The sequence below is a fragment of the Sturnira hondurensis genome, unplaced genomic scaffold (genome assembly GCF_014824575.4).
Source record: "Sturnira hondurensis isolate 20B ecotype Veracruz unplaced genomic scaffold, ASM1482457v3 Scaffold0007378, whole genome shotgun sequence".
Lineage (NCBI taxonomy): Eukaryota > Metazoa > Chordata > Mammalia > Chiroptera > Phyllostomidae > Sturnira > Sturnira hondurensis.
This window is the reverse complement of record NW_028080009.1, coordinates 767,000-783,756: the sequence shown is the minus strand read 5'-3', so window position 1 is coordinate 783,756 and position 16,757 is coordinate 767,000. Positions and strand designations below refer to the sequence as shown.

At 47.5% G+C, this 16,757-nt stretch overlaps 1 protein-coding gene and 1 pseudogene across 1 annotated transcript; both read left to right on the top strand.

Annotated features, from left to right (window-relative positions):
• Positions 1–987: 987 nt before the first annotated feature.
• On the top strand, positions 988–1,813 carry LOC118990857 (40S ribosomal protein S14-like; annotated as a pseudogene).
• Positions 1,814–6,922: 5,109 nt separating this feature from the next.
• On the top strand, positions 6,923–15,076 carry HPX (hemopexin). The gene is made up of 10 exons (XM_037051592.1): positions 6,923–7,040; positions 7,191–7,255; positions 7,359–7,430; positions 7,606–7,727; positions 9,303–9,456; positions 10,129–10,341; positions 10,490–10,621; positions 14,201–14,331; positions 14,412–14,574; positions 14,713–15,076. The coding sequence occupies exons 1-10, from the start codon at positions 6,958–6,960 to the stop codon at positions 14,970–14,972; spliced, it is 1,395 nt and encodes a 464-aa protein (XP_036907487.1). The 5' UTR covers positions 6,923–6,957; the 3' UTR covers positions 14,973–15,076.
• Positions 15,077–16,757: the final 1,681 nt, after the last annotated feature.

The following is a 16,757-nucleotide window of genomic DNA, read 5'->3' as shown; positions in this document are numbered from 1 at the left end:
GTAGCTGTTGTACTCTGGTAAGTTGTAGCCCTTACTTATTCTTATGCCCCTTGCATGTAGTGTGGTGACTGGCAGAGAAGACGCTCAGCAAGATTTAGGGAAAGATCTGAGAGGGTTGATTGTGCGAGGTCATGGGAAAGCTCCAGACATCCTGGTGTAGCACCGGGGGTTAGATGGGAGGTCTGTTCATGCACCTGTGGAAGACCATGGGGGCTTTGCAGAGATCAGGGGAGTACTATATGCACCACATGAAAGTCGCAGTTATGTCCCCTCGTCTTTGTCCCCGCTAATTGGGATCTAGGGGGCAGGTGGAGGGACAGATGCCCTCCCTGAAGCTTCTAGGGCAAGTGTTCTTCCAGGACCTGTACTGGTGGCCCTGAGAATGAGTAGGATTGCCTGAGGCCATGCCCTGGTCAGCAGAGATAGGTGCTCCCTCCTCAGTCACTGGGCACCAGTGGAGACTTCCCTGAGAGCTCTCAGGTGAGGGTCTATTCCCTGCCGACACTCTCATCGTGAGCAAAGTGCCAGCAGCCGCATGAAGATGAAGGCTTCCAGTTCCCAGCCCCCAACCTATTATATGTGTACATTCTAGACACCTAAAGATAGCAGGGGAATAAAATGGCAATAAAGGTGCACTTCCTTAGCTGGCAAGTCCCAGATGGTTCCCCTAGCAGCCTGAGAACAGGCTACTGGGGCTCATCCCATAGATACCAGATTAGGTAGACGGCCTAAACTGTGCAGAGGGTGTCTCAAGGTAGAATCACTCACTTCTTCCTAGACATGATCACTGGGCATTTTCTTCCCAATTCATGCCTTGGGGCCCAGAAGTAGGTGGAGATAACGCCTGGCAGGAAGGCTGTGTCTTGACTTAATTGGCTGCAGATGAGCCCCTACTGGGACAGGCAAGAAAGTTATTCTGTGGTCTTGAAAGAGCTCATGTCTTGCTTATATAGAATCACCTGGTGCTCAGAACAGCCCCATGGCTCTATGCGGCTTGCAGGTTCGTTTATTCATACAATGAGTACTTCTGAGCACTTGCTGTGGGTCAGAGTGGTGGGAATACGGACAGAAATGGTCTGGGCTCTCTGGAGCTTATAGTTTACTGGGAAAGGCAGGCAACCAAGTAAACACATGAAACTAAGTGTGAAATGACAGTTGTGTTCAAACTGTGAAGGAATAGAATACAATAAATAAAAATGGAGAATATGGTGTTAAGGAGGGTGGGCAGGGACGGCCTCCTTAAGCAGTGACCTTAAACAGGTGAGGGAAAACAGGGTAGATAGAGAACCCCCCCCCCGCCCCCGTGTTAAGAAGTGGAGGTGAAGCTCTCTTTCCAATGGTGGAGTCTGAAGAAGATGGGCAGAATTGGTACCTCACAAGGGGAAGGAAAAGAAGGAAGAACAGTCATCAGCCTCGGACCTCAAGTAGCTGAAGGAGAAAATGTATTTGGTGTCTACCACATCTTCACATTCTTCCATGACACTTGTCCATGTTGCAATCTTTCTGGCAAGGATCGCATTTGCTATGTGATTGATGGGGTGAAGGTCAAGGACAACTGAGATGAGGCCTCTCCGTATACCACTCTATTGACTGTCCAAGATGCGGCCCAGAGGTGCAAGGAGCTGGGCATCACTGCCCTCCACATAAAACTCTGACCACAGGAGGAAATAGGACCAAGACCCCTGGGCCAGGGCTGTCAGCTCTCAGAGCCCTTGCCCACTGAGGAACAAAGGCCAGATGGATTGAGGATGCCACCATTATTCCCTCCAACAATATTCACAGGAAGGTGGGTCACCAAGGTCACCATCTGTGAGCAGGACTCCTCAAATTATTGTTTTCTGTTAATAAATTGCCTTTGTGTGAGAAAAAGGAAGTGGAGATTTCCAGACAGAGGAAGAAGGTACAAAGGTCCCTAGGGGTCAAGATCCTGGTGTGTTGGAGGACCTGACAGGTGGCCCTGGTGACCTCAGAGGAGAAGGGTGGGGGGGCGGGTGGAGAAAGGAAAGTGAGTGTGGAGAGTTGAGTCTGAGTGGAATCACTGAACTCAGGTAAAGACTCAGGAACTGAGTTGGAGTATAACAGTAAACCATGGAAAATTTAAGTGGTGAGGATGAACAGAGGAGGACACTGACTCTGTGGGGTGGGAAGAAAAGTGAGAATGAAAAACAAGAAAACTGAGCATCTCTAAACTGTTCTTGAAGACTGTGGACACCCTAAAACCATCTATGGTCTTCCAGTTCTAGGAATATTTTCTAAGAAAATAATTGGACAAAGGCATGAAGAAGGGTGTGTACCAAAGATTATCACTCCATTTAAAATAGAAAAATAACCCCCCCCCAAAAAACCTAAATGTCCATCAGCAAGGAATGGTTTTATAAAATTTTGCTTAAACATATAATGGAACTGTATGTACCCTTTTAAAATGCTGATATCTGAGATACACTGTTAAGACAAAAAGAAGTTCTATAAATTTTTATCTTTGTGTTAAAGGAGATGTTGTAAGAATAGAAAAAAGCTGGAATAGATAAAATGTTGATGGGATTCTCTGGCTAGCAGAATTAAAACTGACTTTTATCTTCAAGGGAAAAAAAAGATTTTTTGAGCAGGAGTACAAGGTAGTTTCAGATATGCTTTTGGAGATGACCGTGGTTGCTGCAAAGAACGTGCTGTGGAGGGGAAGGAGAGACAGGGAGGCAGGGGCTATTTCAGTGCTTAGACAAGAAAGGCTGGTATTTGCACTGTGAGGGAGGCAGGAAGAGGCGGACAGATTTTAGGTCTAATTAGGAAGTGGGAGCAATAAGATTCAATCCTTATTAAACACGTATAGCGTTTCAGGCACTGTGCTAGGTGCTAAAGATACACAGGTAAACAAATCACATAAGATCCTTATCCTGTTCATTCAGGCAGTATGGTGGCCAGTGGGGTGCTGAGCTGGTTGGCGCTGGCTCACAAGGGCCCATTGTCAAAATTTCAGGAATTGTGACAGCTGGTTGTTGAAACCCCGCCATTATTAAAAATTAAATTATATAAACTTAAAATTAAATGTTTTATTAAAATCAAAGATAATAAATACTCAAAACTCATCACTTCCTAATTATTTTACTGCATTTTACTATGACTTGTGCTCTTCACTTTACTTATATCTATCGTATCTGCACGGTGGAAATATCCCATAGTAAGGAGCACATTACTGTGCATTTCTTCCCAACTGCATGTTTGCTGGTGTCTTGTTGGGGACCTTCCGTTTGGCCATGATATTTACACCACAGAAATTAACAAATGCTACAAGGGCTTTTATCCTTCTAGACAGCTGGCTTTTAAACATGGACCAGCACACCTCTTAATAGGGTACTGAACACACTCCCAGGAGTCAGGCGGCCAGAGCTTAATCATGGCTCTACCACTTGCTTACAGTGGTATTTGACTAAGATACCTAGTATAGGTGTCCTCATTTGTAAAATGGGACTAATATATATACATATATATATATGTATATATATACACACACACACATATATATATACATATATATATAATGCATGTATATAAAATTTAATGAAATAATCCCTATCAAGTGCTTAGCACAGTGCCAGGTGCATGCATGTGCCCACAGAGATTAGCAACTTTTTATAATGACTTACTCGTAGAGAAGCAAGAATGGACTATGTAGGAAAGCTCATTACAGACAGAGCAAACAGAAAAAAATGTGCATGGTTGGAGGAGTCATTTGGGAGCAGTGAGCTCTTTTTGGTGCCCGGAACTTTGTCCCTAAGCTTTCTCAGCTTGGGGACAGGAGGAATCCAGTCTCTGCTCCCTGGAGCTCACAGCCCTGGGCAGCAGGTCTAGCACACCAGTCAACACTCAGTGGCCTAGGAGAAACGACTGAGGTCAGAGAACTCGGGTCAGCTGGAGGGCAGGCTGGCCAAGGCCATTCCAAGGAACGGTGGGTCAGTGTGTAGTTTAAATGTGGCCCCTGGAAATGCAATAGGAAGCTTCATCCACGAAGACATGGGCAGGTCTGCCTTCAGTCCCTTTGGTTGGGTGAGGGTGGAGAGGGGGCCAGAAAACTGCTGGTTAGGAGGACTGAGAAGACTACGTGGAAAAGCAGGTAGTTGGATTTTGAGGGGTTTGCACTCCCAAGTAAATCAAGCAAGAAACCAAGGGCCCTCAACTCACCCTGGGCAGCAGAGATCTGCAGAGGAAGGGGCTGTGCCACTGAGGCCTCAGTGGTGTGAGGGAGAACGCTATGGAGAGCCAGTTCCAGGCAGGAAAAAACTCCTGGGCTTTGGCCTCCAGTTAAAGAGTGGGAGAGCACTGATACCGGAAGCCTCTAGAGGGCGTTCGGGGCCAAGTTGAAGATCACTTTGTCTTTAGCTTAGGTCAGAGAACTGGGAAGGACTCCAGGACAAGAATAAATGCCACCTCAAGTGAGAGGAGAAGCAAGGCCAGACGGATCTTGGATCCTTTGAGAAGAGCTTCCCTGTGCCCTGTGACCAGCACCAGATGGACAACATATCCACAACCGAGGTTTCCCAACAGATAGTCCTCTGCCGCTCTGCTCCTGCTAAGAACTTGAGCTTCAGCCTGAACGGCCTGCCAAGCAGAAGACTCTCTGGCCTACTCCTGGCATGGGGAGGAAGGCTTCTTTTATGGTATCTGAGCCATCTTAGGGTAGACAGTCGAATTGAGAAACAGCAAAAAGAGGCAAGAAAGCCCTCTTCTGGGATAGTGCAAGGGGTGCTGTGAGAGAACCAGAGCTGTGTGGGGGAAAAGTGGCCAAGCTGAAAACCCATCATCCAGTATGTGTGCTATCTCCCCACGAGGAGCCATATCAGGCCAGAGGGGAGGCCACATCCCTGTACCAGCAGGTCCAAGCCGGGCCCTGATACCACGACTGAAGACCCTCACTGTGGGCTTTCTGTTCTATAGGGTGTTAGTGACAGTGTGAAAGCATCTATCACCAGCTCAGTGAAACCTGTAGGACACAGAGACACAGTTCTGGATCTAAAAAGAGTTGTTGAGGGGGTTGCTGATGCAAGGTGCTCAGGAGGGGGGATCCCAGGACAGTTTTGTAAGATCTTAGAGGCTGAGAGTAGAAGAGGTGATGGGGACTTGGGGGTAGTGGTTTCCAGAGCCCAGTGCTCAGCAGCTGGTGTTGAGGAGACCAGTAGGGGGAGCAGGTCCAGGCAGGGACGCCTGCAGAGTGGAGAAGGTGGTTGGTTGTCAGGCATCTGCCGTAGGAGCTGTGACGTTGCCCATGTGCCAAGGGCTTAGGGAGTCCAGCTTTGCCCACTAACCACTGGAGAGGAATGATGCTAACAAGGCACATTTTCTTTCGTGAGTCAGGAGAGGGCATTGAACCTGATGGCAGAGCCCGGTGGTATGTTGTTCCACAGGTCCCAGAAACCTTTGTTTTTCTGTTGGGAGGAGGCTTTGCAGAGAACAAAAGGGATGTGAGACCTTTGCTAAGGTTGTATAGGAATATGTCAGGGTGGGTCATGGAGCTACCTGAGGGGGATCAGGACACTTTCGGGCACTGCTAGTGAAACAGGGGTCCTGAAACCAGTCAGCCTGGCCGGTAACAGACTCTCCTTATATTTGTCTTCAGCCTCAGCAGGGAGTCTCGGATGAAAATGGGGCAGGCTTTGATAGAGGCCCCAGGGAATACTGAAGATGGCAGGTACTAGAGATCACAGGTGAGTTCCCAGAACTAGAAGAGGAGAGGAATGCAGGACTCAGACATTGTGCCCGGTGACCAGCACGAGGATGGCCAACACATCCACAGGAAAGACAGACAAGACCATGCGATGAAGGGCAGTAACAATGGGACCTGTGATGCCTCAGTCCAATAGGCCTTCCATCATAACACACCCTCAACCCTGATATTCCCCTTACCCCAGGAGGGAAACTTGATTGCAACTAGTCAGTACTTGAAATTTACTGTTCATTGAACAGGCGTAATTGAGCACCTGTTATATGCCACATACTATTTGTGGTGGAGAGAATGTAAGAGTAAACAAGTAGGTAAACAGATGAAATAACTTCAAGTTTGATTAAGTGACATGAATGATGCAAACAGGTTTGAAATGGCTGGATAGATTGGTCATGAAAGGCTTCAGTGCAAAGACAGCATTTCAGCAAGAATCAGCTCTAAATATTATGAAACCCATTACAGTTCTGTTTATTTTGTGCTGGGTAAATAAAGCATTTTTCCCTCAGTGTGGAAACTACCAAGAAAGACTAATTACTAGCAGTGCTCTCTAGAAGACACACACCTCTTCCTGTCCCTTTACTGTCAACCCTTCCCTCCCAGGTGATTTTTGCAAAGCTCTTTACCAGTGGGGACGGGGCCGAGGGTGAAGCTTAGACATTAATGGTGAAATTTTATTGGCTTATCAAGGGCAAAGTTGAAGAGTTTGGGAATGCCTCAGAATGGCCCTTAGTGGAACTTGGAAATAGATGTTTTCTAAGTCTTTCTAAGTACGTTTGTATGTGTGTGTGATTACTCAGTATATGTAAGTATCAGTGTCTTTAGTTGTCTTGCAGCTCAGTACACAAAAATGTTAGTGTCCTCCTCTTCTCCCCTCCCCCACTGTAGAGGTAAATCCAACCACAGAAAGGTCATCTTCAATCAATCTATCCACTTCCTTGATATCATGGGCAACCAGATCCATCACCAGGGAATAAGAGTCACAGCTGGGCATCAGTGGCATGGGCTAGTCACTGCTCAAAAGTCAATGAAAGGGGACAGGGCCTCCTGCCGGGAAGGGTTAGTTGTGGACTTAGATTTCTGTCAAGACCCTGACCTTATTTACACTGATGTAATCAGCCAATATTGGCCTAATCCTGAGAGAGAGCTCTTTCCCAGCATTGCAGGTGGGGGTGGTGCTGTTGCCATCCCTATAAAGGGAGTTCAGCCAGGTGACCAGAGCTGTCCTGTGGCCTCTCCAGCTCAGCATGGCTTGGACACTGGGAGCACCGGTTACACTGGGGTTGTTGGGCCTCTGCTTGTCTCTGGCCATTGCCCACCCTGTTCCTTCGTGAGTAAAGCTGATGCTGGTGAAGGAGGACTGGAGTGTGGACTAGAGTGGGATAGAGCCAGCCTTTAGGCCTGGGCAAGTATGGGGTCAGGAGCTAAGGAAGACAGATTAAGCCCGTTGAACTCAGGCATTCCTCTGTCCTCTCTCTAGGACTAGTGCCTCTGGGAATGGAACTGAAGGTGGGCATAGGATCCAGCTGAACCCAGATGCACTTGGTGAGGCCTTGACTCCTTCAGTGTGTCTATCCACCTGGCTATGTCTCTGCATTATATCGTCTGACTGGTCTTTTACTTTGTCATCTCCCCACCTCCACCTCAGAACTCTGCTCAGATGGCTGGAGCTATGATGCTACTACTATGAGTGAAAATGGGACCATGCTGTTTTTTAAAGGTAGGAGAGGCAGGGGTTGGGGCACCTGGGACTTGAGGATTGCTCTCCTTCACCAAGAGTGTATCATCTATCTGTAGGAAATCTTAGGAATTGAGATTCTCAACCACAGCTTCTCTGTAACTCTCTCATTTGGCCAAGACTTTGTTCCCAGTCTCTCAGTGATTGTGTTTTTCAGGGGAGTATGTGTGGAAAGGTCACCACTGGGCCCGGGAGCTGATCTCAAAGACACAGAAGGATTTTACCAACTCTGTGGATGCTGCCTTTCGCCTTGGTCATAACGATGTTTTCCTGATCAAGGTACTGCTGGATCAAAGTCAGGGCTGGGCCAGAAAGTGCTGGAATCCACAAAAGAGCCTCTCCCCCAAGTGGCCCTGTCTTGAAGCTCTTACCAATAAGTTCCAGGTTTCCGTCCCCTGTGCCTTCTGTGCCTGAAAAAGCTCAGGCTAAAAGAGTGTGTGCATGTGAGCTGGGCAGACACAGACCTCTCTGCCACTCCTCACACTGTGAGCCAGCCTTTCCCTTGTGGCAATTTCCTCCCTTGGTGTCCATGACCCCTCATCTGGTCCTCTTCATGTGGTGATCAGGTTGTTCACAATACAAGGGCAGCTGGACCAGGAATGGGCAAAGGATGAAACCCAGCCCACTGTGCTCCTCAAGTCACATGCCCTGGCCCTGGCTCTGTCTGCTCAGAGGAAAGGATACCTTCTCTTAACTTGCACAAAGGCACTATGAAGATGGGGTGGCCCTCACTGACAACTTTGTTTTTCTTCTGCCTCTTTTCCTGTTCTTTCTCAGGCTTCTTATCCTTGGCTGTCCCCGAGTGTTCCATAAGCATCCATCCCAACCCTTCCATACACCCTCCCTGGGTGATCTCTGCCGTTGCCACAGCTCTGAGGACTTTTTGTGCTGTGGAGACCAGAGTTGGATTTCTCCCTGGAGCTCCAGACCTCTCCAATTTCCAGGCAGACACCTTCAACTTAGATATCTCATGGGCACCTGAAATTCAGCATCCTCAAAACAGAACTTAGTATTTTTCTTACAAATCAATCCCTCCTCCTGCATTTCCTATTTCAGTAAATGGCACCACCATGTGCCGGTTCCTGCAAGCCAAGTGCACATGGATCTGGAGATCTGGCCCTTGGTTATCTTTTCAGGCTTATTGCCCATCCCTACCACAGTCACTTAGACACTGAATGTGGTTCTCTGAGCATGCTCTGTATATGCTGCTCCCTCTGCTGGAGACACCTTTTCCATACTTGTCCGTGGTAAATCCCTGTTCAGTGTTCAGTTCTCGGCCCAAATGCTTCCTCCTCCATGAAGCTTTCTAGAAATTCTCTAGGTAGATTAGGTGCTTCCCCTATATTCCCAATGCACTCCACATGCTCCCACCTCGATGGTTGCAAGGCTAGGATGGTAGGGTCCTTTCTGCTTTTGTACAGTGAAATCCTTGAAGGCAGAGAGAGAGCCTTGCCATCCCTTTATCCCCTATAGCTGGGATATAGTAGTCATTCTTAAATTAATAAATGCATGGATAAAGAAATAGATAAGTGAACATATATGTGGTTGAATGACTGCAGGATCACTATTTTTGGATGTGTTTGTCAACACTAATGGGGTTGCAAGTAAGTGTGCCATCTGAGCATCCATTGTACGTAGCCAGATGTGTGTGTGTTATGGTAATAGTGATGGGATTTACACAGAGAGTATACATTAGTGTAAGAGGACAGCACAGTATTGTCCGCAGATGCACCGAGAGTATGTGGGTTGCAGGACGTTATTGTATAAGTGCAACAGGTCAAAGATGTTGTGTGTAAATGCAGGATGGCAGCCTGTGGGGGAGAGTAGTTAAAAACAGAGTGCTTTTGTATCCAGGGAGACAAGGTCTGGATATACCCTCCTGAGAAGAAAGAGACAGAATATCCAAAGCTGCTACAAGAAGAGTTTCCTGGAATCCCATTCCCCCTGGATGCAGCTGTGGAATGTCACCGTGGAGAATGCAAAGATGAGGGCATCCTCTTCTTCCAAGGTCAGTCCAGGCTGCAGTGAGAGGGGCTGGAGTAATGGTGGGTCGGCGGTGATAGAGGCAGCGATTGGAATGGTGGTGGTGGAGCCACTGTATGGCTCCCCGCGGGAGGAATGAGATAGGCCGGTTATGGTCTACAACGAAGTAGGGGAAGGAGAGAAAATTACCCTGAGGAGGGTAACTGGGTATAATTCTGCTAAAGTTCCCCATGATCCTTAGGACTGATCTGTGTTTTCTTACATATAAGATTCTCCATGACCAAGTTCCTACTAACCCACTAGCCTCAACTCTCATTACTCTCTTACCTTGAATTTGAAGCCCCAGAAACACTACACTGATTCCTGTTCACCCAATTTCCTTCATGCTTCAGACTTTCCTCTATCTGAAGTTCTGTTTCCCCCTCTTATGTGCCTTGGACGTTCTGCTTCAGATTTTAGTTTATGTGTCACCTTCTCCGGGAAGTTTTTTCAGATTCTTCCCACATCCTTTGCTGAGCTAATCACAGGCACTTGGCTGCTGAATTTTATTGTATGACCACTCCCTCCAACTGTTTTCCTGCTGGGCTATGAGCTCCATGTGGCCAGGGTAGTATCTGGTCCATCCTGGAGCTCAGTGGAAGCACAAGGGAGGAAAAGGGCTGGACTCCACAAATGCTTGTTCACTGATTGGACATAGGTAACAACACGTGGTTCTGGGACTTGGCTACAAAAACCAAAAAGAAGCGTGACTGGCCAGCTGTTGGGAACTGCTCCTCCGCCTTACGATGGATCGGCCGCTACTACTGCTTCCGGGGTAACCAATTCCTGCGCTTCGACCCTGTCACGGGAGAGGTGCTGCCTAGGTACCCTCTGGATATCCGAGACTACTTCATTCCCTGCCCTGGCAGAGGTGAGAAAGCCCCAGCCCCTGGGACTCACTGGAATCCCACTAACCCCAGCCATGTCTTCTACCTCAGATCTCATTCTGACCTCTGGCACCTGTCTTTGTTCCCCTTTGTCTATTTCAATCCATCCCCCCACCCCACCCCCGGCTCCAGGCCATGGACGCAGGAATATGACCAGCCATGCAAATGGGACCCACTCTGGCTATGGGAGTATGCGCTGTAGCCCAAATCTAGTTTTGTCTTCACTGCTGTCTGACAACCATGGTGCCACCTATGCCTTCAGTGGTGAGAGATACCCGCAAATCCCCCACCTCTACCCTCCATATACTGCCCATCTCTTTCACAGTCCACCATCTCTGGTATATTTCCTCCATTTTCATCACTGCATCCCTTATTTTGTCCCTCAGCTCCCATCCTTGGCATGCCTTTTTTTCATCCCTCTTCTTCTCTGATGCATATTGTTCAATTTGTCTCTCATTGCCCAGGCCTCTAATTCTGTCTCCCAGTACCATCTACTCCCAGGTCCGTGTCCTCTCTGGATCTCTCTGGGTCCCTGTGACTCCTCATATTGCCTTTGCTCTTGCATGTCTTGCCAAGTCCCGTGGCTCCCCCTGAGCTTATTCTCAGGAGCTTCATCTTCTCCCAGGTGCTTGGCTCCTATGTTCAGGCCTCTGGGCACGGCAGTACCTGGGATTGAGATGCTCCCAGTACCAAACACCAGACAAGAACTCTCAGGTCCCTTAGACTTTTAGGAGATAGCTTCATTAGCCAGAGATTTCTCCTCTGCATGACCAGTGGAGACACCTCTCTTCAGACTTGTGGCAATAATTGGCAAAAAGCTGTCCAGGGGTTGCTCTGGGGTTAATCAGGCAGGCAGCCCCAATTGTTGCTTCACACAAGAACAGCTCCACGATACAGAGTGAACAACCACATTACACTCATCCTAAGGCATATATGTGATCTGTGATAACATAGAGTAGTGAAAATCCTTTTTTTGCATCTAACTCCTGGACGAATCTCATCAGATATGACTACTAAGCTATAATGAAAAATACATAGCCATGGGGTGAGCGTATCCCCTCAACAGGAATGCATGCTGTACTGAGAACACACATCAGTGATGAAACACCTGCAGTGAAAATATACACCTATACTGAGAATATACTCCATAGTAAACACTGAAGTATCAGGAAAACAAGCAGCTATGGGGACAGCGTGGGGCCACTGGGAGGACACACACACACACACACACACACACACACACACACACACACAAATGCACACAGGGGTGGGGAGAGAGATTGAGAAAACAGGGTCACAGGTACCACACAAAGATGTATTGAGAGTGCAACCAAGGAGAGACCATAGAACCTCAAGGCCATGTAGCCATGAATCGAATGTAGATGAACTCAGAAATCAAAAGTATTAGGTGTGTTCCATGGCATGGAGAGAATGCCGTTATGTTAAGAATACCCAGCTGAGGGAGAACTCACTATCTTGGTGAAAACACCAGTGTGACCCAACTGCTCTGCACGGGGATGGCCCTCTCCTCTCTCTGATAAATCTTTCTCTTTTCTCTACCTCATAGCTTCTTGTCTAATCTTTCTTCTTTTCCACAACTTTGGCTCACACATGGGCCACTGTGTCTTCTCCACCTTTTCTCTATTCATGATTTTTCAGCCTCAGATCCAACTGATAACTGCCTCATTTGCCCACTTTTTCTTAGTCAGATTTTCAGAGAGGAAAATATTTTTATCCCAACACATTAAAGTTGTTACTGGTCAGCCTATGATTGATGGGTCAGGGGCTCATCCTTTATTCTCCTGCACAAAGAACAGCACAGCTCTGGCTCTCAAAGTAAGGGCTGCGAGCAGGGTAGTTTCAGCAGAGGGGGAGACTGGATATGACATGCCCAGCAAACAGCTATAAAGATAACTTGTAGCTACTGCAAGAACACCAACAAACATGTATCAAGAGCCTGACAGGCACTGGGGATTGTTCTAGACACTGGAATACAGTAACCAGCATGGCAGACAGGACACCTGCCCTCAGGGAGCCTGCCAGAGAGGGCCAGGACAATAAGAAAGATAGAGAAGGAAAGGGAATACTGTTGAGTAGAATTAATAGCTGTGAAGTGTTCTATGAACATCAGAATGTTCCTTTTGTCCAAATACCACCTGGAACTAGTATACATACATTTAAAAGTCATTGATGTTTTAAAATATACAATTGTGTCAAAAAGTGCTATAAAGAAAACAAACAGGATAATAACATAGAGCTGAGGAAAGCAATAGAACCCTCCTCTAAAGTGATTTTTTAGCTGAGATTTTAGTAATAAAACAGAAGGGAAGCATTTTAGGCAGAGTGGGCAGCAAATACTCTGAAGAATCAGGAAAGCAGGCCAGTGTGGGTGGGCTGGAGCATCGTGAAGGAGCAGGTTAGGGGCTTGAAAGCAGGTAGATGATTTACGCCTGGTAAGGATTTCAAGTAGAAGAGAAAGCCAGAAGGGTTCTTAAACAGTGCTGTGATATGTTCTGACTTATTTTTTAAAAGATCATTCTGGCTTCTTGTGTAATATAAGCATGTAGGCAGAGAATCAGGCTGGTAGTCCTTGCAGTTGTAGGGATTGTAGGTGATGACAGCTTGGATTAGAATAACAGCAGCAGAGGTGATAGGAGTCAACCTAACATATTTTTTTCAGTTAGGCTGGCAAAATTAACCAATGGATTGGATATTAGTAGGAGCGGGGAAGGGAAAAGAAAGGTTTTAAGAATGGGACTAGGTAGCCAGGTGGTTCCTTCTCCTAAAATTGGGGAAGACAAAAAGAAAAAAAATCAAGTAATAAAATAAAATTGGGAAAGACTAGAGAAGGAATAAGCGTGTGTATGCGTTTGGTGGGAGCAGGACTCAGTTTAGGCACGTTGGGTTTCTGGTGCTTAGTGAGTGGCCCCAAGTGGACAGGTTAGGTAGGCATTTGCATTTGAGCCTGGCACTCAAAGGAGAGGTCCCTTAAAGCTGAAGAGAACAGACTGAAAGTCATCAGCGTGTAGATGGTATTTAAAGTCCTGGACTGGACAAGATCACCAAGAGAGTGAGTATAGAGAAGAGGCCCGAGGTAGGGGATTCCAATATTAGACATCAGGCTGAAGAGAAGAAGAGTCAAGAAGATAAGAACATGGGAGAGTCTGGTATCGTAGGTGCCAGGATCCAAAAAGGTATTTAAATAAAGGAGTTGTGAACAACCAAATGTTGCTGAGAGGTGGAGTAAAACAGAGAGTGGGCCATGGGACCAATAGATTGGGCAAAGTTGGAGGATATACTGGTGCCCTCGAAAAGAACAATTTTAATGGAGGAGGGAACCGGAAGTGTAAGTGAAGTGGGCTGAGAAGGAAAAGGTAAGTGGGAGCTCAGACAGGTGCTGCTCTGGCTACTCCCTCACTCTCCTGCCCCCAGCCCCCCGCCAGGGATCAGAGTGTTGTCAGAGTGAGAGTACTCACTGGAAGCTTGCTGTGGTACATTCCTTTTAACTCTGGTCACTATCTCTCATTGTCTGTAACATCTCTGCACATGGACATCTGAGATGCATAGGGACGCCTCAAGAAACCCCATAACATTTAGCCTTGGCCACTGTTCTTCATTCTTGCCCTTCCGTCAGGCCCCTGGCTCACTCCAGTTCCAGTCAGGTCACAGTGCCTAACTTTGCCAATCAAGTGTTTCTCTACCCCCTCTTACGTGTCTTCTTTCCTCTTGGCCTCTGAATACATTCTCTCCTTCCTCTTGGGACTCGCCCCCTACACCTGCCCTTGTTTCTTTACTACCTGGCCTTTTACCACCAGCACTAGAGGTACCTCTGATACCCTACAGGGTCCCACTACTGGCGTTTGGACACCAGCAAGGATGGGTGGCATAGCTGGCCTATTGTCCATCAGTGGCCCAAGGGTCCTTCAACAGTGGACGCTACCTTTTTCTGGGATGAGAAACTCTATCTGATCCAGGTATGTGTTGGGAGAGAGGCTTGAGGTAAAGACTGGGAGAATATCCAGCCCTATGCTGATTAACATATTTTGTCCTCCAGGGCACTCAGATATACATCTTCCTAACAAAGGGAGGCTATACCCTAGTAGATGGTTATCCAAAACGGCTGGAGAAGGAATTAGGGAGCCCTCACGGGATCAGCCTCGAGGCTGTGGACGCAGCCTTTGTCTGTCCTGGATCTTCTCGACTCCACATCATGGCAGGTGAGGAGCATCCGGGTGCCCAGGGGCGGCTTGTTCTACTACTTCTCCATAGCACAGATCCCCATCAGGACCTGAGAAGGGTTAAGTCAGGATCCCCATGATGTGGAAGCCATGTTATATCTGGTGCCTTCTTCCCAGGACCGAAGCTGTGGTGGCTGGACCTGAAGTTAGGAGCTCAAGCCACATGGACAGAGCTTCCTTGGCCCCATGAGAAGGTTAATGGCGCCGTGTGCATGGCAAAGTCCCTTGGCCCCAATTCATGTTCTGCCAATGGCTCCGGCTTGTACCTCATCCATGGCCCCAATGTGTACTGCTACAGCGATGTGGAACAACTGAGTGCAGCCAAGGCCCTCCCCCGGCCCCAGAAAGTGAACAGCCTCCTGGGCTGCACTAACTGATAGGACTTCTGATGTGAGTCTGGCCCAGACCCTTCTCCCCATTTTCCTTACAATAAAACCAGAGGGTTTCTGGGCTTGAATCAAGGGGCTCTGCTTGTGGAACAGTCTGATTTCCTTCTTTGAGTTGTGAAGGTAATAACATCTCTTTTGAGGCTCTCTAGCTCAGAGGAGGCTGTGGGAAGCAAGGGAAAGGAGGGCTGAGGGACACACCTCATTTCTGCCCAGGTGATTCTAAACCCAGGTCCGAAATTGACTTCTTTTGGACTATCTACACACTGAAGGAAACAGAAGACCAAAAGTAGAGGGAACTGCTGTGATTACACAGCAAGTAAGAGGCAGAGCAGGGACTCTGGCCAAGCCTGATAATAACTGACCAGAGTTTAGCCCCAAGACATTGGGACAATAGGGCTGAGGGCAGCTATTCATGTGCCAAGTGGATTGGATCAGAGTTGCCATGTGAGGGCCATAGAGGCCCTCAAATTGTGGTTCCAGGTGGTTCTGGCAGTACTATTCCAGAAGAAGTCTTTGGTTGCAATGAGTTAGGTATAACCAGAGGAATGAAGTTGAGGTGGGGAAACAAGAGAAGCAAGATGGGGAGAAAGGAGAAGGAATGATTCAGGGACCTGGCACCATAAGACACATTTGCAGAGCACTGCCCCAGGGTCATCCTGCTGGCTACCCTTTGGCCTCTGTGAATGTGGGCCTAGATGGTTCAATGTTTTGGTGGAGGTTGCAGTTGTTGGTTTTTTTCTGGTCATAAATGGACCAAAGCGTTAGGCTCCAAACTTACTGACAACCATTTGACTGGGGAGTGGGTCTGGACTATAGGCAAGTGGATCTCAGGTGAGACCATTTTCCTCCTCTACCTTTTCAACCCAGCAGAGATTGGTTTGGTTTGTTTTAGCCTCGGATTTTAAGAGGGAGCCCTTACTCTTAGCTTCCATATTCTAGCCTCAGTGGTTCTTCCATAAAATGAATATAATCCCACCCATCTCCCAATGACAATGAATATGGACTCAAACCCAACTCTTGTACTCTCTCAGAAAGGGGCCCTGGGAGTAAACCCATACTCTGGCACATGGCCTCATCTGACTTACTGTCAGCCCCTGTGATGAATGGCCCCTGGCTTTGTGGGGCTTCTGTGGGTAGAATGGGACACTGACACACTGGGCTTTGCCCTGGGAGGCCAGGCCATAAAGTGCCTCCTGACAGGCACCAGACTCCTCCACCAGCACCTTAATGACTGGGGAGGAAGGAAGAGGTATCAGGGAACGAAACTAGGTCTCTGAGGTTTCACCCAGGACGCATACACCAAAAAGTTGAGAGTTCAGTACTCAGTTGAGGTGTGTGTTTGAGGTGATTGATTGCTGTTTCTTTGTTACATTGATGTTTCTCTCCCCGTCTCCCCCCAATATCAATGGACACATCCTCAGGTGAGGATTTAAAAATAAATAAATAAAATCTCTGTGACTTATCTTTAAAAAAATGGCAGACTGTATATATTCAAAGGACAATAGAGCCAGTAATACATGGGATGGTGAGGAGATTAGAACTAAGACCAAGGAGCTGGAATCACAAATCTACCCTAACTGCTGATGTAGCTGGAGTTTGTATTGCTGGTGCTGCTGCAACCGCCTCCACTTTTGCCACATCAGAAGCTGATGGTGCCGAAAGCAGAAGGATTTCTCCCTTGTATTTTCCTCATGTGAAGGTTCCTATTGGTAGAACTTAACTGTAATAAAGCAATAAAGGAATCTCAGAACGTCTTCAGATTTCTAGCTCTGT

Excerpts from the sequence above, each read along its gene's own strand:
- HPX (XM_037051592.1), top strand. The coding sequence starts at position 6,958 with ATGGCTTGGACACTGGGAGCACCGGTTACACTGGGGTTGTTGGGCCTC. Across the intron at positions 7,431-7,605 it reads GACCATGCTGTTTTTTAAAG|GGGAGTATGTGTGGAAAGGT; the intron begins GTAGGAGAGGCA and ends TGTGTTTTTCAG. Across the intron at positions 10,342-10,489 it reads CATTCCCTGCCCTGGCAGAG|GCCATGGACGCAGGAATATG; the intron begins GTGAGAAAGCCC and ends CCCCGGCTCCAG.